Raw genomic sequence first — 27,439 nt, 5'->3', positions numbered from 1 at the left:
GACATATAAATTATTAGCGTTAGTCATTCAAGTTTGTGACTCACCGATGTTGAAGAACTGTATGATAAGTTGATTGATTATGAAATATATTTAAAATAAGAAAAGAGAATGATAAGATCAACTATCACAACTTAATTCTGTAAAACAAAAATTAAAAAATAAAAACTTCAACAAGGGACTGAACAATATACCACGGACAAATGAGTAACACGTAGAGCTATCATCCTTCCTTCGTAATCCTATAATCATGGCGACAATCTTAATCAAATAACCTAGGAAATAACTTCAACTATAATTATCAATAGCTTTGACATCCCAACAATAGCAATCAATATAAAATCATATAGTGACAAAATTGGACATATAGCAAAAGTTTATTAATCTCGACCCAAACATTCTTCTGCACCCAATTGGCTTCAATCAAACATCATGACTATATCGATTACTTATCGAAACAATTGGATTGTTGACTCTAGTATTTCTTATTATATCACTTTTGATTTGATTTGTAAAACTTATATATCCACAATGACTATAAAGATAATGATAATAGAATCCTTATTACTCACATTGGTTCCATATTACTTAATTCATATACCAATATTTTTACACTAAATGAAACTTTATATGCACCTCATATTAAAAAAAATCTTGTTTCTGTTTTTCGATTCTGTAAATAAAATAATATCTCTATTGAGTTCTATCCTGACTTATTTCTAATTAAGGGTTTAAATACAAAAACATTCTTGGTCCGAGATCAAAATAAATATAATATCTACGAGTGGTTGTTGGTTTTACAAATCACTCAACCAATCGCTCTTACCTCAGTTGCTGCTCATATCGATGTGTGACATCATCCTTTATTCAACAACAATTACTTTCTCGTTACTTTTTTTCGACTTTCAAATCAAGTATAATTGTAACTACCTTTTGGAGCATCTTTTATATCATACTCCAAACCATTTCAAATTATCTATATTAATGTCTAAGGCCTTACACCACCTACCTCCTTTAATAATTTTATATTTTATATTATTTTATATACTAACTTACTAAATATACATAGTTATACCTTCTAAAACATAAACGTGAAGTTATCATAGTCTTTACTCATTTTAGAAAGATGATCGAGAACTTCTTCCAATCTATCATTAAAATAGTTTATTCTAATAGAGAAAGTGAATACTAAATTCTAATAATTTACCTCTTATTCAGTATACAATATCACAAGTCATCACTCACACTTACTTCAACTAGTTAGCTCTACCAAATCAAAGTATCAACATTTAGTTGAAACTAATGTCACCCTTTTATACCAAGTCTTCGTACCAATAACCTTTTGGTCAACAACCTTTACAGTCTATCTTATTAGTCGTATGCTCACCCCAATCGTACAACACTACTCACTATTTGAAAAACTATTTCGTAAAATCTTAAACTTTCAAAAACTTAAAGTATTTGGTTGTTTATGTTATCTCTAACTGTGCTCCTACGCCTTACACAAGTTAACATCAAGATTTAAACTTTGTATCTTCATTGGATACTTTCTTGACTATAATCCTATTTTTACATCACATCATACTATTTTTGTTGAATCCACCTGAAGGTTACTGAACCCACAACCATCACTCTAAGTTCAAAAATCTCTAAACTCGCATAAAGTCATGTGTGAAAAATATAATGCTCTACTTCATAATATCATATAAATTATTATATTATTTCATTACCCATAAAATATCATCAAGTATAAGTGAATCTTTTGAATTAAGTAGAATCCAGATTGATCTATTGCTAGATACAAAGCATATCTAGTAGCTAAAGGGTTTTACCAACAACCAAGTATTTCACCAACAACCAAATATTGATTTCACAAGAATATTCAATCTAATTATAAAACCAATAATAATCTAACTCATCCAAGAGACCCTAACCGAAGATATCTTTATGCAGTAACCTCTTGGCTTCATCCACCATCAAGATTCAAGCCATGTTTATAAACTATGAAGAACTATTTATGGACTTCACTAAACTCAAAGAGCTTAGTATATTGAAATTAGCTCATTTTTTACGTTAGTCAAATCTAAATCTGACACCTCCTTATTTTTACAATAACAAAAGAGAATAACTATATATCTACTAGGTAATAAACCCATTGAAATCTAAATCTGACATTGTCATCATAGGTAATAAACCCATTGAGATCAAGAATTCCTTAATCAATTAACATATCGATTCTGCATCAAAGATCTATCAACTTTATACTATTTTTTGGGAGCGGAAACAACTTTCATATCTTCTAAATTTTTTCTATCTAAAAAAAGTTACATTCAAAATATATTATCAAATATGAATACGAAGTCGCTATCACACTCTTTATTACTAATTCACTTAAATTATATGATGTCAATCATATTACGAATCTCACATAATACCGACTAGTACTTAGCTCCTTACACTATTTATCTTTCATACATCTAAATATTTAATTTATAGTTAATAAATAATTATAATTTATATATCGACTCTCTATTAAGCATTAGTCTGCACTAAAATGCATCATGCATTATCTCAAAGTAACTTTTAATCATGGACTTTGTCTTTGTAAACACTCATCATTTCATCTCTATGTTTCCGTTGATACTGATCAAGCAAGCAACACTTAAGGTAGAATTTCTATATCAGTCTTTATTATCTACCTTGAAACAAATTTAATCAATTAAACTTCTAAAAAACATAATATAGTCATAAGATCTATAATTGAAGCTTAATATTATATCATCGTCACCGTCGCTATAGAACTCAACTGGAGCACCAATCTACTATATAAACTTGACATCACCTCCAAATCCATTTCTACACTATATTATAATAATATCGGTACCACTTATCTATGCACATAAAATATAACATCATCGGCTTTTATTTTATTAAAGCTCAAATAGTTAGATATTAACTATACGTTTCTTTTAACTTTAGACCAAACTAAAAGTCTCCGTCACAAAGCCCCTCGCTGATATTTCAATTGCATCGTATACAGACCTCAATCAAAAAACTCACTCCTCCTAAATCCATAAGTTCTATTCTACATTCCTCTCCCCATCAAAACAATGGGACTCTAATCCTCACCTCACTTAAACCCTACTTTATTCTGACGTTGATTCGGAATAATAATATTAACTCGAACTTAGATATTTGTTAAGTCTATAAAGCTGATGGATGAATTAGGAACATTAATATTAGGAGGATTACAGATCTACGACATCAGACCTCATCATTGCCGTTGGATTCTAATCCAATGGTCTTGATGCGAGAGGAGAGATTACTTATCAATTACAAAGAAGAATAAAAACGGAGGGAGGAGAAGAGGTGCATCATGTGCCGTTGGTCAGGCGCCCCTGACGGTGATGCCCTGCATCATATGCTTGAACTCCCCGAAGTCCACCCGGCCGTCGGAATCCTGATCGACGGAGCAGATCATCTCTTGCACCCGCACGATGCTCCGCCCCTCCACCAGCCCCAGCTTGACGAGCACAGCCTGCAGCTCCGACGCGGAGATGAAGCCGTCCCCGTCCTCGTCGAACACCCGAAACGCCTCCCTCATGTCCTCCTCTCCCTCCCCGTGCGTCTCGCCGATGGCGTCCGAGGCGCCGAAGAGGGAGTCGCCGAGGTCGCGGTGGAGGGTTTCGAACTCCTCGAAAGCGAGACCGGCGCGGCCGGGCTGGATGTAGGCGGCGACGGTGGGCCGGAGCTCGTCGGGGCTGGCGCCGAGGCCGAGGCGATCGAGGGCGAGTGCCAGCTCCTCGACGGTGATCTCCCCGTCGCCGTTGTGGTCGAAGAGGTCGAAGACGCGGCGGAGGCGAAGGGCGTTGAGGCTCTCGGAACGAAGCCGGAAGGACGTCGACGGCCGGCCGAGGGTCTGCGTCGGTTTGGCCCCTTCCTCCATGGCTACTTCGCGGAAGATTACGGTGGGATGAGTCTTGGGGAAATGGCGACGGATCACTATAAATAGAACGAAAACCATGGAAATGCCGCCAGTGGCGGCGGCCGAAACAGGACTTAGCGGAAATAGAACGAAAACCATGGATTACACGTAACACGATGCTGGTGATTCTTTCTCCACGGAGAAAAAGTCGCTTCTTGGTTAGCATCATTTTTCTTCCTTCTTCAGTGTGGGTGGTTGACCAAGCAATCCAACGTCGGCGGCTTGCCCAACTTTTTGACATTTGACTATTTCTATCCCAATTCTTCTAGAGACGACAATTTCTTCCCCAACTCTTTCTAGAAACTAACTATATCTGCGTGCGGTTGACCGGCCGTTGGCATCCTTTATTAAGCATGCGGATGGATGTCCAAATCTACGATTGCTGCTTACAGTGTGCATTATGTATGTAAAGTCTACCATTATCACTTGAGATATTTACTTCCTTCAGGAATGACCATTTGTAAGTTCAAAAGTCCAATAGCTACATCAGCTTTTCACATAATTATCATCAAAAAAATATTATCAGATAATTATTAGACGAATCATATTTTATGAATCCGAGTGTTAAATAGAAAAATTATATATAATTTATCTAAAATAATAAAAAAATATTTATATTCATGAATAACTAAGTATCATTTAAGATGATACGAATATATGCTTAAAAAAATTACATGAAGATGATTAGTGTTAGTAATATGAAGATAGATTGAGAAACATCTAAAAAAAACTTAATAAATAAATAAATAAATATATATTTAAATACTCAAAATATAATTACATGATGATAAAAAATCCATATATATATATATATATATATATCTCTCTCTCTCCTACCCTTGTAAAATTCTCTGCAGTTGGCACATATACACCCATTACAATGATATGGGTAGCTTGTCGAGGTTCAGAGTTAGAACAGCTGATAGAGCAAGCTTGTGGAGCCATCCGCGTACGATCGGAGGGCTGCCGGTCGTCTAATCTGTGCCCTGCAAATGGGGCACGTTCGTTCTCTCTCAAACCTGAAATAAAAAGTGTGACATCAAGTCAACATCCATTACTTCTACAAAGCACTTGTGAGAAAGAGAGAGAGAGAGAGAAGGCCATAGATTTGTTGAAGACCAAGCATAGCTCGTAAGTATGTACATCTCTACCTCAGGAAGCATTTGTACAGGACAATAGCATGGTAAGGAAGGTGATCGATCATAGGACGTGGAGGTATTATTACCATTGAAAGATGCAGTCTTCGCAGAATACGTGTTCGCAGTGAAGCACGACGGGAGCACGCATTCTGTCGAGGCAAATGGCACAAAGATCGCCGGCTTCGTTTACCTGCGTAAGTTCCAGGACATGTAAATGCATTGTCTTATGGGGGCATGCATGCATGCCGGAATCGATGTCTCCAAATGAGAACAACATGAACCAATTCGTGGTAATGAAGCATTTGGAAAAGAACGAATCGCAAATACACAAACAGCACTTTCAGATGGTTGAGAGAAGTTAATATTATTACCTGTTCGGTTGTCGCATACGACCCCCCATCGTCTCCTTCGCTTCTTGATAGTGCCTTCAACGCAGCAAAGAATAGCTGAACCTGAAATCATTGACTTGATCGTATGAAACAAGGCCTGAGCCTCGGAATAAAGGTAACATAAGCTAGCTTGCCGGGATTTGCACCACCCTAAGTTGCATCAGTGAGACCAGAAAGCTCACCCTGTGAGCTCTTCCCACAAACAAAGAGAAGAAGAACGTACTTTCTCTGAAGCCGATGCCAGCTTGAAGATGAGGTAGAGCCCAGCGATGAGGTATGAAAAGCTGATTTCATGGTCCTTGTTCAGGAAGAACCGATACCAAACGGGAGATGGCAACCAAAACCGATACAGCAGTAGGAAGTACTCGACGACCGTCAATATCTTCCCCTGGTGAAGAAGAGAAAAGCGACCGTCAGTATTCTTTCTCTATGGGATAGCCGATGGTGTTTTCTGCAGACACTATTCGTACAATACTAGATGACGGGTGATGAAGCAAGCCACATTACCTGCATACGATGATCGTTGCTTCTACTGCTTGTGTAACGCATCAAGACCATACACTTCACAGCCATGGCAACTTGTCGCACCATCGTGTCTAAAAGGTGAACACCAAGAGAAGTCAACCCCCGCCCACTATAAGCCCTTATCCCTACTTCCTACATCCCATAAGCACATTGATGAAAGCCATGAAAACATAATGGAGGAGGAGGAGGAGGAGGGTACCATTGACCAGGATGATGAACAAGGCACGCCAAAAGGCCAGAGTTCCTTTTGGGGAAATCATGACCAGCGGGTATAGAAGATCATCGTTCCTGTGCCACCAGTACACTCCGTATACATGAATTATGAAGGCCAGCGTGATCCCAGCAAGCACGTATACTTTTCGCCCCCCCTGCACACAACAGTTCCTCATGCATGGGTTCGACCTTCGAATGTCGAGTTTCTTATTCTTAACGTAAAGCATTTCATGAGCTTATTGTTAATGCATTGATATGACCCAAATAGATCGAATACTCTTGAGGAGCGTCCCAAGCAAAATACATTAGAATAGCAAACCTCTAAAGCAGTTTGTGCCCTCACGATGTCATTGGATTTGACCATCACCGCAGCGATCCAGATTGGGCCGAAGAGATCTGTCAGGTCCCATGCAAAACACAACATTAGATAGAGAACGAGGAAAAGTTCTTGTTGGTCTGATGGTTCAGACTATCAAAAGCAACCACACATACCTCGAAAATGTTGTCTGATGAAGACTATCAAAAGCAACAGCGAGAATGGCAGCACGCGTTCGATCCACCTCGCTAAATCCTGTACCTCGGATCTCTGGATTAGTATGTTCATAAAATTATCTGCTGTGTCATTGAACTCACCCTCGGTGCTCATGCTACCAGAGGACGAGGCAGACGTCGGCATAGAGGAAGATGACATAGCCGCCTGTCGTGCCACACCATCACTTCCCGACGAAGAACCAACCATCGGGCTCGAAACACCATCAGAACTTCGCGAACCCGCACTCCGCCCGTCCGGAGAGTCCGACCAGACCATCCCTATCGAGTGGTCATCGCCGCTGCTCGTAGAGGTGGTGGACTCATCGATCCTGCCGGAATAATGGCCTCGTAGCTGACCTCTGACGGAGCTATCGCTCTCCGAACGGCCCGGCCTCGCCAACGAGGCTCCCAGGCGCTCCAGAGTGGCCGAAAGCGGCGACTCGATGAAACGGGCGGGCGGGAAGACAAGGCGGTACCTGCTCGAGGTGGAGGCCTCGCTTCCGTTGCCATCAGAGCTTTCATGGGAGCTCTGCATTCCCGGAACCCAAAATCGGACCCCGAAGATCCTCAACAGGCGACGGCGACCTCGAAGAAATCGGGGTTCCGATGAACCCGGACGGGATTTCGGGTGACGCTAACCTCGATCTAGCGCGACGGGGGGAGGACAGAGATCTTCATAGGACGACGACGACGAAGTAAAGAAGGGAGTCGGTGATGTCATGTCGTGATATGATTGATTGAAACCGCACATATGGAGTTCATGAATCGATAATGAGAATTGGAGGTTGGTTTTATTATGATTCATAAAATAAATAAATACATCTCATACTTAAAAGATTTTTCTTAAATCATTTACGTTCTTCCTTCCATATACATAAAATCCAAAAATGATCGATGAATGCTCAACTCGAAAAATAATGAAATGACCTAACGAGAAGGGGAAGAAATATTTAATGAATGGTAAATAATAATGTGTTGAATAAATAATTACCATATATATATATATATATATATATATATATATATATGAAAATTCAATTATATTATACATGAACATAGATAGTATCAACAAAAATTTAAAAAGGGACTATAAATTTATGAATTATTTAATAATATCATAAATATGTAATACATTGATTATTGTATCATCCGATATAGTATAGAGCGAATGTATGTACTGGTTCATCGATTAACTATATAGTACATGAACCAATCTATTTTGGATAGTATGCACGTAAATGTAGGTATATCGACCAGCATACCTATATATAGTTTGATACGGTTAAAACTCGAGCGCAATCGATTGATAAAGGTCTAAAACGATCTTATCGTTATGGGTTGAAAATTATTAATTTATCAACATAATATGTTGTGTGAGCAATTTGGGTCTAACAAATATTTTGTAAGATACCTAATCTCATTATTTATTTTGGTGATAGAAAAAGATATATAAAAATGATATTATTTTGCTCTAATCTTAAAGTTTAGATACCTAATCCAACATTTCAACTTGCTTCTTTATAAGTCATTCAAAATCAACTAACTTCTTTCTAAGAAGGATCATGCAACAAAGTAATTTCATGATGGATTTCAAAAATAATAATATCAACTCTTCATCTTTACAACCTAAAATGTTTATTAATTTATAATATATATAAATTTTATTCTTATTTAAATATAATTATGTACCAAGAAATTATGAGAAAACCACTAAATTAGGATTTTTTTTTTTCTGATCAGAGACTAATACAATCAATTAGCACAAGACAATATTCTTTGATATAATCATATATTATCATCATAGTATGAGCCAATGTTCTTTAATATAATCATACATCATCATCGATAGTGATTAAGTTCAAACTCTCAAAATAACTCAATTCCGTCGATGAATGAGGGAGAGGAATCATGCTACGAGATGTAGTATTGTCTCTTATCTAGTATTGCTGCAAGATTTGTCTTGGAGATGCATCTCTTTATTCAACTCCCTCAATAAATAATGGAGAGGATACTCAAAAGGCTTGAATAATAATAATAATAATAATAATAATAGTACTTTCAGTAAGAATTCATATGTAAAAAGTGAATGTTTATCGAGAGGGATAAACAAAAAAAAAAAAACAAAAGGAAAGGAAAAGTAAGAGGAGAAAGAAAGAAAAAAAAAAAAAATACTTTTGGTAAGAATTTGTATGTATGTAGAAGGTCAATTTTTATCAAGAGCGATAAAGAGGAGGAGAAAAATAAGGAAAATGGAGTATCTGTGATTTTTGTTTCTTGTTCCTATATCTCTATCGATTCTATTTTCTTTGAAAAAAATCTTATACATGAATGAGTTCTTTGTTTTGGACACAAAAACATTGATATCCCATAAGATCGCATAATGTATTATATGATAATATTATAAATAATAATAATATATATACTATCATGTTGGTTATGGATGTTATTCTATCTATGTATCGATAGGATCAGCAGGGTGATTTTCTATGAGAATTAATAGACCATAGACGTATATCCAATATGATTTCCTATTTACCGACGACGCCGATGAGGAGGAGGAGGATGTACACATCGGTTAGGCAAAGGCGGTGGAAGATTTTATCGCTTTACATTTAATCCTTGGAATATTTAATTCATGATGTCTTCTGTCCCATCGCAGAAATTGTTTCATGATCAACGTAGAATCCCGCATTTATACGGAACATAGAAACCAACCATTGAGGTTGTGACAAACAGAATACCGTCTTTAGCTTTATCTAAGATAGATTTCGATCACAGCAAAACTCCAATAATTTACTTAATAGGCACGGAAACCCAAGTTGAACTGTCATAGAATAACAGATACAAGAAGTGCTCAATGTCAGTGAGAACATAATAATAAACCAGCTGAACGAAACATACTCTCCATATAGACCTACACTCTCACGCAAGCATCCTTCATATTAAGCACACACAGTATATAAGCTAAGAGGCGCTGACAATCTAAGAAGCTTCTGCAGCTGCTGCAGGAGGTAAGAAAGCTCTTCCAGGTTGCCGGCGAGCAAGCGGCCCATGCCATCCGAGTAGCTGCATCACCAGAGATCAATGCAAACATTATTTCGGATAAAACATATCATGAATAAATTTTGCCCAACGCACAAAAATCTTTCTCCAATATTATGCAAGTCCAAAGGAGAATGACATTCAAAGGTAACACACACAAAATTATACACATGTCCAGCCAGTGTTATCAATTGTCAAAATGGGTTTGATGTCGAACAGATGTCAGACCACCCAGCCAGCCAACTTTTGCCGATCCAGATGAAAGTTGCAAACCGCATTTGTTGTCTCAGACCAACTCACTAGAGAATCAATCTTGAACCCACTTTCAACAAGGACCAAACAAAAACCAGCCTGAAGCCTCAGTCCAAGATACACAAGGACATAAAGAGAAATTGATTTCTGCTCGATAGTTAACTATACCTTAAGCAATTATACTTCATATTTCATATGGTCGTGGAGGAACGACAAATGCATGAGACAAATAAGTTTGGCAAATGAGTTATATAGACAAACAACACAAAATGTGATTGGTGTGTCAGTTGGCATGTCTGACCAAAGAGAACTACAAATGGCGATAATGTTACAAAGGTCACAGGAGCCAATGCAGTCTAGCTATTGCCAGCTAATCTGAGAAATGCAACATACCTTGGCATTGACACCATCTGAGCCGATTCTGTTCTCAGTCTTCAACTTCATATAGTCGGCTCGGGTAAATTTAGTAAAGCCCCTGATATGTACTTGGATGTCAGAATCCATGAAAGCATATGTTGCATATGAGTTCAAAGAATAGGAAATGAGAAACAAAGTCCTAAAGTAAATGTCACATATAATGAAAATTCCAACACTCAGACCTAGATCTATGCATTTCAATACCAAGTGATCCCAATAGAAAAAAATAGTTTGACATTGGGTCCGAAAAATGTTATAGAGCATAGATGCATTAGTTTGCATAGTAATTTTAACTGAGCAGTTTCCGACATACCACTTTCCACTGACAATTATCTTCTGACGGCCAGGGAACTTGAATTTGGCACGCCGTAAGGCTTCTTGTGCATTGTTGCTATTGTTATCCTTGCAACGAACAGACAGAAGAACCTGACCAATGTTCACTCTGGCACATGTTCCTTGTGGTTTCCCAAAGGCACCTCTCATCCCGGTCTGGAGCCTATCAGCTCCAGCACAGGAAAGCATCTTATTAATACGCAGAACATGGAATGGATGCACCCTGACTCTCAAGTGGAAAGCATCCTTCCCAGCAAACTTTGTCATATACTTGTTGCACGCAATGCGTGCAGCTTCAAGAGCCTCACTAGATACATTCTCCTTCTCCCAGCTAACCAGGTGAACACAGAAGGGAAACTCATCAACTCCTTTCTTCTTCATTCCAACATCATAGATCCTGATCTTAGGGTCCGGAACACCACGGCAGTATCTTGACTTTGGATATGGCTTATTCTTAATCTGACGATAACATCTTGCAGGACCTGTATGGACAACCATCAAAGCAAATCATATTACAACCCAAGTAAGAAAAATCTCAAAAAAAAAAAGTTGTATTTCTGAAGGAACATAGGTATAACAATTAGATGCTTAAGCTCTCCGTACCAACAAGTCTACATATGGTAAATATGACAACCAATTTCTTTGATAAAAACCATTCATCTATAGAATCGTCATTGCAAGTTCAAATGTTTGTCTCTATAATTAAAAAGAAGCTCGACTCAAAAAACAAATACACTAATTATACCTTTTTTGCTATTTTGAACTCTGCAACCTATAAAATGACAACAACCATGGTCCGTAAAATATGATGTTCAAAATCAATGAATTAGGTCAACCCTAGGAAAGCACATGCTTTCATCAAAATGTAAAATTTGTGATTCCATCAAGACAATAAGAAACTTGGAATCTATGATCCATTCCACCGATTTTTCTTGACAGGCCACGATGTATTAAGGCGGAAAATAACAAACAGACTACGATCCTACACGAAAATTGAAACGGACGATACATTTAGCAAGAAATATGCGCAATGTTATACAACAGCCATAATCAAATCTAAATTAAAAGCTAATACGAAAAAAAAAGGATAAGAAACGATCATAATCATCATAAAAATGAGCATCTATAAGCAGAATGGATGGAAACCACAAACAAGGGGATACAATAAATTAACATATTAGAACCAATAAAATCGATTCAACTACACTTAAGCAAATCCCAAATAGCGCATTCCATCTACTTCGATTCACTTGGATCGAAGTAACATGCAGCAACGTTCGACAAAATCGACCCCGAAATAGAGACTAGAAGGAAGAAAAAGATCGACTTACGTCTCCCCATTGTCGCGCCGGAGGCCAGGAAGCAATCACAAGAAACCCTTGAGCACCGAAATGAAGGCCTCTCTACCTCTATATATATACACACAGAGGTCCGAACGCGGAAACCCTAGACACGAGAACCGTGGACCAAAGGCCGCCTCAATTGATGGCCGGCTTAGTTGGGCCGCTTCGATCCCGCATGGCTGGTAGCCTGGACTAGAGGCGGTCCGGTTTGAACAGGGCAGTCAAATCGTTGACCCGAGATGGCGTACACGGTTCTCCGACGGGTCCGTTGCTTCGCGGTTGGGATTCAGACGTGTGTGCATGCGTCACCCCCACGTGGCGAATCACGTGTTTCAGATACAGCTCGACGCCGCCTTTTCACATGTTGATGACAGTCGTCGCGTGGGGCCCTTCTGCTCCTTCTCTCACCCTTTCATATCGACATCGGAAGTCAACGCTTCGCAAGCCGAGAAATTTCAACGGGAGTAGCAGACAGAAATGCGTTATTACAAGTTCTAAACGAAGCTTGACTTTGCGACCGAGGCAAAGACTCTGCAGCAGAGTTTGACTCAACAATCAACAGCGGAGAACATAAACACTCTTCGAATATGTTACATCTTCTGCTTTAGGACATGACGCAGCTGAATCTTTTGGCTCCCCATCCTTGCCTCCATCAGCTTTGCCTTTAAACTGTGCCTCTGATTGCTTCGTGGCCGTTCGGTGCACCCTTTTGCCGGACTCGAACCAGCTCCTCCCGGTCCGATACCGGGAGACAAAGTGTCATCGGAGACCTTATTACCATTTGACAGCCTTCCGGTTGTGTGCTCGATCGAGAGTTTCTCGCATACCTCATCATGGTACGAGGCTAGACTTCCATTAGACAACCTGCCTGGTTTCACCTCATCAGATGTTCTCAAGAGGTCGTCAACGATATCGTGCGCTGACGATCTCCAAAGCTTGCACATCGAAGATGCCATCACCTTTCTTGATTTTGCATTTGCAGAGGAGACCTCAATGGTTTCTTGGTTTACCTTGTCTTGTCTGTTCTCCTTCGACTCTGTTTCGCTCACCGAAGCATAGCTTTCTTTGCAGCAATCATCGACGGATGGTTCGATCCCAACATGCGAGTTGCTCGAACCTCGCTCCTCGGCGTGACTCACTTTCTCCCGGTCACTATCATCTTCTACATCATCCTTGCTATCTACCGACTCATGTGCGTTCTGCTCCGGGGGATGCTCCAGAAAGGCATCTGTCTCTGGACTCGCGGTGTCATGGCTTTCAGGGCTACGACCAGAGCAAGGTTCGATGTCTCTCTCATGGGTTTCTTGGTTTGGTTGGAGTTCTTCGAAGACAGCATGGATGTCTTCCGAAGCAGGTGGCGGCTGGTAAGAGAATTCTTCCATCCCTTCAGTATTTGCCAGGTCCACTTGTTCTTTAAGCAGCTCTGCCTCTCGCACTGATGCAAAGTCGGAGTGTGCAGCTGCGCTCGTAGACAAAAATGCTTCCAACTCCGCTCGCAGTTCCCTCAGCTGTGAATATTTCTCCTCGAGAATCAGCTTTGCCTCGATTAACTTCATCTGAACCCTTTCCTCGCGCCATACCTCTGCCATTTGCAGCATCTTCTTGTCGTCTTCAGCTTCTTCTCGTATCTTCAATGCTTCCATCTTCAGCGTTCCGATCTCAGCTTTGTCTTCCCCGATCTCCTTCGCAAGCTCATCACAGACCTCCTCGACAAGCTCGCGAGCTCGGCGTTCTTTCCCACAGTCACGCAGGAGCTGCTTCGCGGTTAGTTTGGCTTCAGCAAGCTCATCGATCAGCCTGGCACGAACGATCTCTGCTTTTTGTCGCTTTTTCCTCTCTCTGTGGAGATCAGCCTTCGTCGCCTCGATCATAGCCCTGACCTTCTCGTGCTCCCTGCTTCGCCATGACGCTTTCTCCTCGGCAACCCTTTTCAAGAATCGATCCAGCTCTTTCTTTGCTGACCTCCGTTCGGTCTCGAGTTCAATGATGCGGGCACGAGCTCTTTCGAGCTCGGTCCGAAGGGAATTAACGAGTGTATCTGTGTTCAATTCCTGAGCTTCAAGAAGCTTCAGTTGACCATAGAACCGGAAGACCTCCTCCGATGTCATCGAGCTCTCAGGATCCCATTTAGTTGCATTCTCCGTTACAGAATTGGGAAATCCAGCGAGCTGTTTTACATGGATGACACAAACAAAAATCATATCTCCGGAAAAAACAAGAAACCGAGAGAAGGGTTAGGAATTCGACCAGTCTAAAGAACGAAGATATACCTTAAGAACATTGCCATATTTGGGACTTAGAACTGAGACTGGACCGACAGATCCATTCTTTTTATTCTTATTAGCATGCAGGTCAGCGCCAAGGGGATTACAAAGCAGCCGATCTCGTTGATGCTGAGGAACAGACTGCACAGTCAAAAAGAGAGAAGCAGAACAGAGAACATCAAACATTTTTCAAGCATGCGAAGTGCAGTATAACATGTTGAAGATTAAAAGCAAGCATCACTGTTAATGGACCTGCACCTTCCAACCTTCAATCAAATTCATGGCCAAGCCAACTTTACGACCTAGACTCTTCGAAGCTAATGTGCATCGAGTCATTTCCTAAGAGCTTAAGCTTTTTGGATCTATGTTAACCTGATCAAAGCGTTTGTCATCGAATCATTGCAGATTTGACGAAAATAGCAAGAATCGAAGAACAAATTGGTACACGAAAGACCCCCCAACCCCTTCAAGCATCAAGAATGGTAGCAAACCCTTTTCTTCTCCGTCTGAGGGGATCCTGAAAAGATGCTAAAGATCGGAGGTTTTTGAACGGAATGAGCAAGAAAAAGAAAAAGGTAGACTTTTGAGACAAGTAGTATGGCATCAATATGTGAGCCTCTACCAAGAATCAAGCCACCATCCACTGCAGAAAAAGGAGCTCTAGTGGAATCTTGATCCTGCCATACCTCGAGACCAGGAGGAGGTCGTCGGCTGCCATTGCCATCACGCAGAGGCTGCAGGTGCCAGATCCCAGCCACGAGCTTCCTCGCCGACATGCGCGGAGGCCCAGCTCCGGGGCGGACATCGCCGACCTCGTTGACGGGCTTCGGCGGGGGGGCTTCCTGTAACTTCCACCGAAGAAATGGGGTGCCGGGGCCACTCCTCCTCCCGCCGGCTGCGGTGCCGCCCTTTCTTAGGCCAGTCCGGACAGCGGCGCCGCGGAACTCGCGGTTGCGGACGCGGCAGCCGGGGTGGGGCTTCCGTGCCTGGCGAAGACCAGAGTCGGGTGGCGACGGCAGGGCTTTGCTAGGTAGACTCCTCGGGAGGCCGTCGGCAGCGGCGGAGGTCGGCATTGTCACAAGCACGTCACTCCGATCGCATCAGAGAGAGAGAGAGAGAGAGAGAAGAATGATTCGGCGATGCGACGGCGCTGTTGGAAACGCCTATCCAAATATACACATGAATTCTTGGAGCGAAATTACTCGATTGCCCAAATTGCCAATAAAATTAGAAAATTGCATTATAAATGCTAAAATTGCTCCCAAATGTCTAATTGTAAATATGTCACATAAAGTAAATATGTCATGTCCATCAACACCGTATACTAAGAAATATTTGGTCATTATTCGAGCTTAAAGATACGTTGATGGATTTCGATATCATCTACCATAAAAAATATGAGTATTAAGTGTGAAGGCCACACTACAATAGAGGGCTATTTATGGAATTAGATAGATCTCCCCGTTCGTGTGTACGTGTCGGGCTGGAATTCTCCGTGACAGCTGTTTTCTGTAGCGGGTGTCGGGTTTAAAATGGCGTCGGGGGGAGCGGGAAGAGGAATCCGAGGTGGAGGCAGGTGCGTGGCCACGTCGTCACGTGCCACCGAGCTACGCGACGTCATGCGCGCGGGACCCACGCTCCGCCGAGAAACGTACGCACGAGACACACCTAATTTAGCTGTTGCCGAGAGGACCATCGTGAACCCTAAGATGGGTCCCACTGTCGGCCCAATAGGAAGGCAGGGGTGCGGGATGCGTGGTTTGTCGCGTCAATGGTACTGGAGAACTCCAAAATAGGAGGGATATTTCGTACCAACGTCAGCATGGTCAACCGCATCCTGTTTGCTTGGAGGAGTTATGGTCAAGGGAGTTGATTTCAAGAGGCCAATTACTTGGCATTAAACACGTTAACAATGTGTTGTTTCGTTGCTAGGCATCCATCGAATACGTACCGTCAAGGTTCGTTCTCTACCAAGGTGAATTCAAACTTCCACCAGGAGAAATCAACGTAACTTGTGTTTTGATTCCTTGCATTCACGACACGATCGAGGCTTCCCGTCAACCTCCAGCAGCCTCCGGTCCATATCCAACGGCGGCCAAACTCACCGCAAAAGTTGAAGGGGTTAATATACCCACGTTGGTCGTCATGGAGGCTATGAGCAGTTGTGACTCTTTCTTCTTCTCGGTCTGAGATCTTATCCGAGAAAGCTTCAATTCTTCCCCTCCTATATAGTACTTGACATGCAACGCGAGAAGTTAGAACCGAGCGAACTGAGCAAACGAAGAAGAAGAAGAAAGATGGGGAATTGCCTTAACCACCAACCTGGAATGACATGGGTCGACGAGGAGGGTTGGGACACGATGGGTTCCGGCAGTCCTCGGCGCGACGATCGAGTGGCGAAGACGGCATTAGAGAAGCTCAGACAAAAGTCATTACTGAGACGGGAGAATGGAGGTGCATCTTCTTCCCTGGTTAAGATCAAGATCACGAAGAAGCAGTGGGAGGAACTGATGTCCCGAGCTGACATGCAGGGAGTGGATGTCCACCGAGTGCTAAGCCGTATCATGGGCAGAAGTCGATCATATGTCGAGGGCCGAGGACGGCAATGGAGACCGAGCCTGCGGAGCATACCGGAAGATGCCGAGTCCGAGGTCAACAATATTGGTTCCAGATAAAACTTCATCACCATGCAAATATATGTATAGACACATTATTCTTTCTCGTTCAAGTTTCTTTTCTTCTTCTTCTTCTTCTTCTTCTTCTTCTTCTTTTGGCAACAAGAAAGGTCTGTCGATGTTGTTCATTAGCAGCTTTTGTATATCTAATGCTGCTGCCATGCATTTTGTATCTTCACATAAAAGAAAAAAACATACTTACTGCATCTCATGAGCTTGAGCTGCGTACTAAGAAAATTTCTGTGGAAGGATGTGACTAGGCTTCGGAAGATGACAAGAGATGATGAGCAAATAAGATGGAAGTAAAATAATCCATAAACACTCAAAACCACAAGAAACTCATGCATGAGCAAAATGGGTGCAGAAGATATTGGTCTCGTCGCTGTCCATCAATGAATGCTATGTATAAATCCAGGAACTAAAAGTGGAAGAAACAAAAAGTAGTAGAGATTCGAGGACTGGGAGCACAGGAAGCTGCAGGGTCCTTGGACACCATGAAAGAAGCATGCGAAGAGAGCAGGAGGCGGCTACGTTTCCCATGAACGACCGACGGGACTTCATGGCAAAATCAACTCTGTGATAAATATAAATTATCACAAGAAATTAATGATTCTACAAGATTTTTAATGAAAGGTATCACAAGAAATTAATGATCCTACAAGATTTTTAATATAAATATAAATTAATGATCCTACACGATAGCTTTCCGTAATCTCTCTCTCGCGCGCGCGCATGAAGAAGGTGGCCATACAAGTAATAAATAGGGAGGAGAAAGACCAAGTCAGGGCCCCACCATGGATTTGCCCGCATAGGATAAGGGAGGGGGGGGGGGGGGGGAGTGTTGTTCCGAATAAGAAGAATCTTATCGAAAAGAGTAGGACAAGTGTGGAGCGATAAGAGCATCAGCAGGAGGTTGACCTGGAAATGATATGACACCCAACGGGGTTGGGGTTGGGGTTGGGGTTGCGGTGAAAGATGTATCCGCCTGATAGGGTGCGCAAACTCGGACGTATCCCGAGGAGAACCAGCGACCAACAAGAAAGGTTGACAACTACCGGACGCCGTCATCCACCGTCGCTGAATGAAGTCGGAGCACTGCACACCCGAGAGGGCCGTTTCTTGAATGGGGCCCCCACCCCCACACATCTGGGGTTCGTTCCGATTCCGATCGGGGGATGGACTTGTTATTGTATCCTAGAGATTAATAAAGGCAGATATGTGAGTCCGCTTAAAGATGGGTCGACAGCCTAAACAAGAGGTGGTCTACATGAGTTGGGGTCGAGTGCATTCATGAATATTGCTGACCCATAACCGTGCCAAGGTAAATATGGAACCGATGCTGTTGTGTACTTAGCCACGGATTTAAAGAGTGGATGGAAGGAGAATTGCGATCCTAAGAAAATGGGAGTCCCAATTAGAGACCGAGTGGTCGGCCCCTGCCCTTTGATGCCGCTTAAGGACATTTACAAAAACAAACAAAACCTCTCTTTAGCCGAAGAGCAAGAAAAAAGATACGAGATTGAAAATGTGAAATTTTTCTAACCACGTTGCGACTTACAGAGGAGGGCATTGGAGAAGCACAGTCGGCATCATTTCCTCTCATGTATAAAATTAGCTCATCTGAAGATCTTGGAATGATCACAATAGTGCACATTAAAAGCATTATGAATTTTGCAAACCCAATATGGTTTAAGCCACCACTAAGACCAAAACAGAAGCATTTGGGTGCTCTAAACTAGTTGTTCACCACATGCAGCAACTTCGACTACTTCTTGGAATATCCTTTGCGTGCAGTCAACACATGCTTGTCTTGGGAATTTGCCTTCCAACCCGAGAGAGAGCACTCACCCGGCTGAGTTCTCACGTAACAATACATATTCCCGGCTGCATACACAGATCAGCACATTTTAGATAATGATCAGAAGTAGATCCATTTTTGGTATTTGGGTCTAACAATCAAGCACACTTGCAATAAAATAAAATTTGCAACACAAGTCCGACAACATGTGTACATCTAGTGATCATTGTTTTGAGCTTATAGTGCATAAAGAACTAACAAGATTAACATCAACATTTAATAATTGGACGTCTTAAATGAGTTCAATGCTTCCACAGAGAAAGGAATGCATGCATGTCCTAATAAACTCTTGCAAAACCAAAGTTATACCTGCTATTACCAAACTTAATTGTATCCTTCTCAAAAAGTTCATAATACCGTTGCGGCTCAATGCGATTATCCTGCACAAGACACCAAATTAACAGAGAGAGAGAGAGAGAGAGAGAGAGAGAGAGAGAGAGAGTTTTGGACTTGGTTATGTAGGTTTTGAACAAATGAGAAAAGCTAAAGTAGTGGCAAATTCTTACATTTATAAAAGTCCCATTTGTACTCCCAAGGTCCATCAGATAAGGCCTAATAGTTTACACATCCAATGATCAAAAATATTATCAGCAATGAATCAAGTGTCAAAAGATGCAGCTAGTAAAAGCCAAACTATTTTTTTCACCATATTACCTTACTTCTTTTGATATTAAACCATCTGGTTCCTCCTTCTCTACAAGCCTGAAAAGAGAAACTATGTGGATTCAAGAGATCTCATGGCATCATCGACTAATACAATCAAGCAAAAATCTAACCTATACTGAATAACAGCATGCTGTTTGCTACAAGATGGATGATCTGTTGGAATGTCTGACACTCTCCTTTCTCTACCAAAAAGGTAGCAACTTTGTCGGTGCAAATAAAGAGGCTCTGTTGATCAGACAACTCCTTAGCAATTTATGTTCAACAGAATAGCACTACGAACTAAACAAATTTAACAAACCATAAGTCTAGAACATGAACCCAAATTATAAATATTGCTAAAAAGCAAAGATAACAAGTCTTTTCAAACTTCCAAGGCCTCCAGGACTAGGCAATAAGTATTATAAACAACAGAAGTTACAGTAAAATAAAGGCAGTTTATATGCACAAACAGTAGCAACAGCATATTAAACAAGGAACATGACTAGACAATCATAAGACTTAAAACCTTTTGAATGGTCAATCCAACCTTGAGAACAGTTGACTTTCATATTACATTCTCGTTTTGTTAGAGTATCGTAAGAGACTTCTGTGGCTCAGATTTCATGGATGAAAATTACATTCAACAAAGAAATTGTCTTTTCATTTGACTTTTAGAACAATAAGTGGACGGTTTTAACAAGTTATGGCTGCAGCAACATGATGCCACAATTGAAATGGAGCAAAGAATAGCAGAAACAATGGGGAATAGATGAGATGAGTCACATGGTCTTACTTGGAGATTGGATTGTGTGCACTTAACGGTTGAAAATGGTTTGAAGCATGGTAAGTAATTGAATTTGCCAGCAGTGTGAAAGGACAAACATAGGATCTTTGAGAATGTGAATTTAGATATTCAAATATTTTTCTGGAAAAAATACTTTAAAGGCCAAAGATTGATTCAGAGCAGCTTATATCTGGTTTCATAACTCAGATCCACTGATTATCCATAATGAAACAAACATACCATATGTTGCTTTTACATCCTAGATATATCTCACATACACTTCAAGATTAACTTGGAACTTGCACTACCATGTCCTGACACTTCATGCACTTCTCCCAATTGTTTGAACCACTGCTCAAGAAACCCCTCAAGAGTACTACTAGAGTTTCATACTTATATTAGAATAATCATTTCTCTGATCAAATTCAAATTCAGTAACAATAGTAGTGCTTAGAAAAACTCATCTTATGCTTTCACGTACCAAACAAGCAATTTCAACCATCACGATCAAATTTTACACATAGATCTGCCAGTAATTACAATAGGCACTCGTCTAGGTGCTTGGGTGAGGCGAGGCCCGAGCACCTCGCTTCATTTCCAGGCGACGTGCTTCAAAGTGGCATCGCCTGGGCGCTCGCCCGAGCCCAGGCGCTTCAAGCGAGCGCTTGGGTTAAACCAGGCGACCAAACCAACTAAATCACCGATATCAAACTCCCTCTCGCGATTTCCTCGACTTCCCCAACCCTAACACTCTACGATTTTGCCACCGAGATTTCTCCTCCACTATCGCTGCTCTCTGCTGTCGCTGCTCACCGCTACTGTCGCTACTCGCCGATGCCTCAATCGCCGCTCGTCGTTGCTGTCGTCGCTCACCACTGTTGTCGCCGCTCCCGCTCCAGCTGTCGCCTGCTACCGCTGTCGTTGCCTCAACAACCTCGGTCTTCTCACACTTTTCTCACTACACTGTTAACAATATATTAACAGTATACTACTAACTATATACTAATAATAGTATTTTTTTATTTATTAGATTAATAATATATTATTTTAATTTTAATATTATTAATTTTTTATTTATTTAAAATTATTATTAGGTTTCAAAATAAATGACAAATGTACAGAGCAACTCAATAGATTTGATGTAAAATTTAATTGTTTTGATTTTTAAGACTTTTTATTAATGTGACATTGTGATTTTATACCCGATTTTTTTAATTTAATAGCATATTTTTTATTTAAATAATTATATTTATTAATTATATTATATATTTTTTTATATTTTAACGCATCGCTTCGCTCGAGCAAGCGCCTAGCGCCTCGAGCGTTTTTGGGCCTTGGTGCCTTTTAGCGCTTAGCGCTTTTTAAATCACTGAGATATGCTACTACTGCTTTCTTGGAAGTAGGCAAATGAATAAAGTAAGATCATAAAACGTCAGAATAACTACCCTCAGTTAATTCAAGGATTCAACAACAATTGTTGCATCAATATTTTTTTTCTCAACAAGGTTCCAGTGTCCATCAAAACAACTTGCTCAAAAAAACAAAGAATAGACAAGCCAGTATAATTGAGAATGAAACTAAAAGGCAGCATAATGTTCCAAGGGTAAGAGGAAACGTCACAAAAAAATTCAAAGAATTAAAATATGTCTTCCAGACTTGAACTAATAAAATAGTCAATCATTGCTTTGGAAACTAGATCGATAAATTTCATTTAACTGAAAAACACAGATGGATAATCATGCACATTCCTGTCGAAGTGAGCATTAGATTCATAAGTAGATTGATATAAACTGAAATTACCATTGAGCACTTCCCCAGCCTTGAAAACATATAATCTCCATCTTACATCTGGCTTGCGAGCATCTGACGGTTCACTGAATAGCAAAGTTACACCTAACATTCAAAAAGAGATTGATAAATATGTATGTAGAATAGAATGTGAGTTAGCATTCATTAGCCTAAATACACTAAGGAAATAGTTGATGCAGGCAAACATCTCATTTTATGTTTTCAAGAAAAAAGATGAAGGCATAATTTTTGGGGATCCAAATCAAAATTCGAGAATTTAAGTTTAAATGAGATATCAGTCTAACAATGAAATACCTCTAACTCGATTAGTCTCCTCAGCAAGCTTCCCGGACAGCTCAAATGATGGTTTTTGCTACATTAAAAAAACATAATTAAACATGTAAATGATAAAGCACTGGGAAAAATGCACAGGATTAGCAACCACTATGATACCGGGCATGGGGACATGTGACAGAAAAAAGTGCGAGATAAAAAATAATTGACAGTGAATATTTCCCATAAGGGTGTCATCAAACTACATGGAGAAAAATCAACAGTCAACAACAGCGAGAAAACATCTACTTGCATGAGAAAATAAGATGGGCTAGAACTTATCACAGACCCCCCAAATCCAGAACCAGATAAAATTAATAAAACAAGTTTATGTTCATATTGCAGCAAGTTTATCTTCTTATCACGACAAGCCTTGTCTGATGAAAGTAATGTCCTCTAGAGTTCGCCAAGGTACAGGTTAATCCAAAGTACCGCAGACTAACGCACTATATGAAGTAGCATGAATATGACTGCATATGAAGATGATGACCTTTTCTTTCACTTCCAGGGCCTGCTCAGCTGCCTTCATCTTTGCAACTGAATCATTTTCATCTCCCCTGCAAGAAAACTTTTTTCCCTGAGTCAAGTGCCAAAACTGTGGATGCTCTGTGTGGTGGAACAAATATCGGGTATTCACTATTAAGCCAATCCATGTATGAAGCTATAACCAATAACTCAAGAAAAATAATTAATCAATCTCCCGACAAATACAAACAATAAAGACATTGAGGTAGAGGGAGGTTTCATCAGTTGAACTAGACACTGACCATTCGTATTCTGCCGTCTTCGGTTTTATCCCCACCTGAAATGAAATGGCTAAGAACATAAAGTGTGGGTATTGGAAAGACATTTCTATACTGATTTATAAATAAATGAAATAACATAAACTAAGTATCATGATTTATGAACTGACTTTTAAATAATCTATAAAAATGAGTAGCATAAATCTATAATATAGATAACATAAGGGCATTAGCAAAGGGAAAAAATAAGTGTCATAAGAAAGCCTTAGTTCAGTTCCATTAAGATACATCGAATGTGATGAATCTCTCAAAAATATTACAGGACAGGGGCCCAAATAGACATAAGAATGATATATGATTGAAGAATCCTTGTTAAATGTGAGTGTCCAATATGTTGTCAGGTCCATAGTGCAATGATAGTTGAACTCAAGAGACTAAAAACATGGTTTGCATGAAGTACAAGAGGCCACCATTAACTGCAAATTGTGCTATACAAAAAGAAGAAATAATTAGAATGCAACCTTGCTGTACTTCATCCAAAACTCTTAAAAGGAAAGGGTAATTTACAGTCTGTAAATCTAAAGACTACAAAATATGGACAATTGCATACAACCAATGTTTATAGCATGAACCAAGCAATTAAACATAAATTTAGCATTCCAGATACACTGCACTGGTCCTAAGAACTACTGCAGATATCGCCTTCATGCTGGGCATCATTAAATACCAACATCATCATAGCCAGAAGTATACGATTGTTAACTCATCATGTCAACAGTCTTGAGATTCAAAAGTATGTGGTATCCAGTTAATAAGAATGGAACCAACTAGTGCATATAGCAACTCAATAGGGTAAATAACAAGGCTGGCAGTTAAAAACAAAAATGAAGAACAAGGAGCAGATATCACCAGGCACCTCATCACGTGCCCCAGCCTTGGGAGGTCTGGTAGGGGAGCGGGAACCGTATCTGCTCCTATGGCTTCGTCCCTCTGGGGAATCTGAATGATCACGCCTTGAAGATTTTGATGGAACACTATCATTCTTCTCTTTCGATGATTTACTATCCCTTGAAATATCATTGATCTCCCCTCGTTCTTTGTACCTCCCCTTATCATGATCTTCCCTGCCTGAATGCCTCCTGAGCTCTCTATCTGCTAACTTCTCAGACTCCCGTTCAGCATGAACTCGTTTTAAGCGCTTGGTTCGTGGTGATGGTGAGCGTGGGGCACTACCCTTGACCGGTGAATGCTGCCGCTCACGTTTAGGCGACCTAGCGCGATCGTGCACGTTTTCTTTGACCGGAGAGCGAGCCCTATTAGTTCTAGCCGGTGACCTAGCTCTAGGAGAGCTCTTCCGAGGAGCAGGCGATCTTTCTCTTCGAGGAGAGGTCCTCCTACGAGGGGAACGACGATCTCTAACGGGAGAACTAGACCTATCAGATGAGACCCGCCGTTTATGTTCCCGACGTTCCACTGCTGGAGCCATCGTTGCCACATAGAAGCCACAACTCCTGTCAAGATATTGGTCCGAGCTGAAGATCCTTTAAGCCCACAAATCCCTGTTTAAACCGCACGAACAAAACCCTAATCGAAAACCATCGAACGAGAAAAAAAAGCAAGAGAAACTTCAGAAACATGAAGCCATGAAAGTCATGCTCGCATCTTCACTGTACTACTCCGCAACCAGTTGGGTGAAACCAAAGAAAGAGAACCAACGTTGCGGCAATCCGAAATGGGAGCAAGAGAGGGAAAACATCAGCAATGGACAAGAACAGGGGGATCTCAGAAAGAAGACTCACTTGCAAGCCGCGGGAGTGGGAGAGGACGAAACCCTAGACGACGAGGAAGTGTCGGGCTCGGAGAAGGGTCGCCATGGGAGAAGGCGGTCGAAGCTCCTGCAACAAAATGGATCGGCGAAGGATGAGGTTAAAACGGCGAGAAATCGGGGGGTGGTGATCCGTACGATAAATAAGTCGGATCCCTAAGTATTTGGGCCGTATCCGAAGCCCAAAACTCTTGCCCACTAAGGAACGAACAACGAGAACGTGCACCACAAATTCTTCCCTTACGGCCTACACTTGCATTGATAACATGGGGTCCAGATGGGGCCCATCTCGGCCATCCAATGAGACTGAGCGGGCATTCTTACGAGGAAGAATGGGTTTATACATATATGAACACCAAAACAAAACTATCAATATATGACTAGTAATACAATTCAAAATGATTAATTAGTATTTTTCTAATACAAATTGCAGGTGAATTGTCTCTCCAAAAATAGCAAACTAATTATCTTGCCAAGTTGGCTAAAGCGTGAGCTAAAAAGTGATATTGGCGTCGGATGATGATTGATCAAGAGGCCCCTGAGACTTCGAACCACTCAATGCACGTTGTCCGGCACAGTGAGCCTGTCCTTTATGGCGTCCTTCGTCGACATCCCGTTGAGCTGCAGCAAAACTATGGTCGGTGAATGAAGAGAAGAAAGAAGAAAGAAACCACATCTGAATCCTAAAATGAAGTTATCGGAGTAACAAGAAGCGAACTTTAATCGATCCGACAAGAATCAGAAACTGCAAAACTAATATCCCTACATCTGCGATCCAAAATTTAGTAAAAGAATCGATTGAATCCAAGACACGAGAAGACGAAGAGGAGTCAATCAGGGGAGCTCCTGCCGCCGTACCTGTTTCAGAGAGGCCGCTCACCGCCACGGATCTGCCGCAGAGAGCTGCAGCTCCGCCTACAGGTACCCACCCGAGCTCGCCGTTGGCCGCTTAGAGGAAGGCAGCGAAGGGAAATCGCGGAAACAGCCGAAACAAATAATTAGGGCTTCTATTTGAGTGGTTTTTTTTTTCTTTCTTAATGTTCTTTTACGAATTCATTCCAACAATGTTCAAAATGACATATTTGCCCTTATCATGGTTTATTATCGATTACAGTAACTAATTTGATTAAGAAAATAAATATCTAAATACCTCTGATTTTTTGTGATAAAAATGATTTTTTTTCAAAAAATAATGTACTTTAGATTTTTAATTAATGAAAATTTATGATATAGTATACTCACATGTTTTTAGATTTTACAAGGATATGCGTATGTGTGATTGTGTGTGTTATGGCTATGAAGTTATTTATATTTAAAATATATAGAGAGAAAAATATGAATATGAATATAAATATAAATATAAATCAACTCGCTGCTCAACTAAAATTATTATTATTATTAAATTTATAAATTTCTAAAAGCAAATTGCTTGAGGAGAAAAAGGATAATTCAAATAAGCGTAAAATATCTTTGAAAAATACAGGACGTCAATATCCAATTTTATTATTGCATAACCTTTATTATTATTTTTCAAAAAAAGAAAAAGAGAAGGAAGCACCAAGAAAATTCACTTACAAAATCTTCAAATTTATTTTTGGCCCTGCTATAGTTTTATTAATATAATATCAAAGATTATCCAAGATAAAGATAAGTTATGCATTAACATTATTCTTACTCCTAATGTGTTTCCTAACCTCTACATATATATATTAGTTGGATATATCTCTCCATGACAGATTCTAATACACTTCACAATATCTTTGCTGCAGATGCAAGAATGATCTCTTGTTTTCTGAAAGAAAAGATGAGACCCCATCTTGTTTTCATTTATGATAACAATACAAGGAACAGGAAAATCTCACATTCAAAAAAGACTTAGAACAAAACAAGATTAAATTGAAACAAAGAAACAAGCAGCAACACAAGAGCACACTAACAAGAAAATACCAATTGCAAAAGCCAGTAGAGGATGATCAAATTGGAGAAGAGCACCAAAAGAGAATGAAGCACCAAGAAAATTCACTTACAAAACCTTGAAATTTATTTTTGGCGCTGCTATGGTTTTATTAATGTAATATCAAGATTATCCAAGATAAAGACAAGTTTTGTATTAACATTATTCTTACTCCTAATTTGACAGAAGCAAACCTTAGGTCTCTGTGTTTCCTAACCTCTACATACATATTGGTTGGATATATCTCTTCATGACAGATTCTAATACACTAGAGTTGCCTCAAGTTCATAATATTTTTGCTGCAGTTGCAGAATGATCTCTTATTTTTTTTATGATAAGAATACAAGGAAAATCTCACATTCAAAAAAGACTTAGAACAAAACAAGATTAAATTGAAATGAAGA

General features: G+C 40.3%; 5 protein-coding genes and 1 long non-coding RNA gene across 9 annotated transcripts; 1 reads left to right on the top strand and 5 right to left on the bottom strand.

The window, feature by feature from the left end:
• Window positions 1-3,210: 3,210 nt before the first annotated feature.
• On the bottom strand, window positions 3,211-3,991 carry LOC103994094 (probable calcium-binding protein CML32). Its single transcript, XM_009414384.3, has one exon. It carries the CDS (start codon window positions 3,941-3,943, stop codon window positions 3,386-3,388), a length of 558 nt encoding a protein of 185 aa, XP_009412659.2. The 5' UTR covers window positions 3,944-3,991; the 3' UTR covers window positions 3,211-3,385.
• Window positions 3,992-4,892: 901 nt separating this feature from the next.
• Window positions 4,893-7,385, bottom strand: LOC135646205 (uncharacterized). The gene is made up of 8 exons (XM_065165491.1): window positions 6,741-7,385; window positions 6,568-6,644; window positions 6,235-6,403; window positions 6,018-6,106; window positions 5,734-5,898; window positions 5,493-5,573; window positions 5,208-5,311; window positions 4,893-5,001 (listed from the first exon to the last, which is right to left on the bottom strand). The coding sequence occupies exons 1-8, from the start codon at window positions 7,312-7,314 to the stop codon at window positions 4,893-4,895; spliced, it is 1,368 nt and encodes a 455-aa protein (XP_065021563.1). The 5' UTR covers window positions 7,315-7,385.
• A 2,186-nt stretch (window positions 7,386-9,571) lies between these two features.
• LOC103994095 (large ribosomal subunit protein uL16) lies at window positions 9,572-12,297 on the bottom strand. Its single transcript, XM_009414385.3, has 4 exons — window positions 12,155-12,297; window positions 10,804-11,305; window positions 10,467-10,548; window positions 9,572-9,845 (listed from the first exon to the last, which is right to left on the bottom strand). Exons 1-4 carry the CDS (start codon window positions 12,162-12,164, stop codon window positions 9,762-9,764), a joined length of 678 nt encoding a protein of 225 aa, XP_009412660.1. The 5' UTR covers window positions 12,165-12,297; the 3' UTR covers window positions 9,572-9,761.
• A 175-nt stretch (window positions 12,298-12,472) lies between these two features.
• On the bottom strand, window positions 12,473-15,636 carry LOC135645314 (nucleoporin alm1-like). Its single transcript, XM_065163583.1, has 3 exons — window positions 15,117-15,636; window positions 14,437-14,571; window positions 12,473-14,334 (listed from the first exon to the last, which is right to left on the bottom strand). Exons 1-3 carry the CDS (start codon window positions 15,501-15,503, stop codon window positions 12,757-12,759), a joined length of 2,100 nt encoding a protein of 699 aa, XP_065019655.1. The 5' UTR covers window positions 15,504-15,636; the 3' UTR covers window positions 12,473-12,756.
• LOC135645315 (uncharacterized) lies at window positions 12,869-15,214 on the top strand. Its single transcript, XR_010498733.1, has 4 exons — window positions 12,869-13,002; window positions 13,238-14,752; window positions 14,836-15,005; window positions 15,080-15,214. It is a non-coding gene; the product is annotated as an uncharacterized LOC135645315 (long non-coding RNA).
• A 3,071-nt stretch (window positions 15,637-18,707) lies between the features above and the next one.
• LOC135583529 (FHA domain-containing protein DDL-like) lies at window positions 18,708-26,098 on the bottom strand. 4 transcript variants are annotated; one of them, XM_065164943.1, is made up of 12 exons: window positions 25,940-26,098; window positions 25,056-25,702; window positions 24,173-24,840; window positions 23,281-23,315; window positions 23,004-23,070; window positions 22,496-22,553; window positions 22,193-22,285; window positions 19,740-19,854; window positions 19,618-19,665; window positions 19,470-19,515; window positions 19,273-19,343; window positions 18,708-18,989 (listed from the first exon to the last, which is right to left on the bottom strand). In XM_065164943.1, the coding sequence occupies exons 3-12, from the start codon at window positions 24,740-24,742 to the stop codon at window positions 18,950-18,952; spliced, it is 1,143 nt and encodes a 380-aa protein (XP_065021015.1). In that variant the 5' UTR covers window positions 24,743-24,840; window positions 25,056-25,702; window positions 25,940-26,098; the 3' UTR covers window positions 18,708-18,949. The 4 variants fall into 4 exon arrangements, with proteins under 4 accessions (XP_065021015.1, XP_065021014.1, XP_065021012.1 ...); XM_065164942.1 differs by having other exon boundaries at window positions 24,173-24,815; XM_065164940.1 differs by having other exon boundaries at window positions 24,173-24,767.
• Between the last annotated feature and the right edge of the window lie 1,341 nt (window positions 26,099-27,439).

Source organism: Musa acuminata, chromosome BXJ3-8 (genome assembly GCF_036884655.1).
Source record: "Musa acuminata AAA Group cultivar baxijiao chromosome BXJ3-8, Cavendish_Baxijiao_AAA, whole genome shotgun sequence".
NCBI lineage: Eukaryota > Viridiplantae > Streptophyta > Magnoliopsida > Zingiberales > Musaceae > Musa > Musa acuminata.
This window is presented reverse-complemented; position numbering and strand designations above follow the sequence as displayed.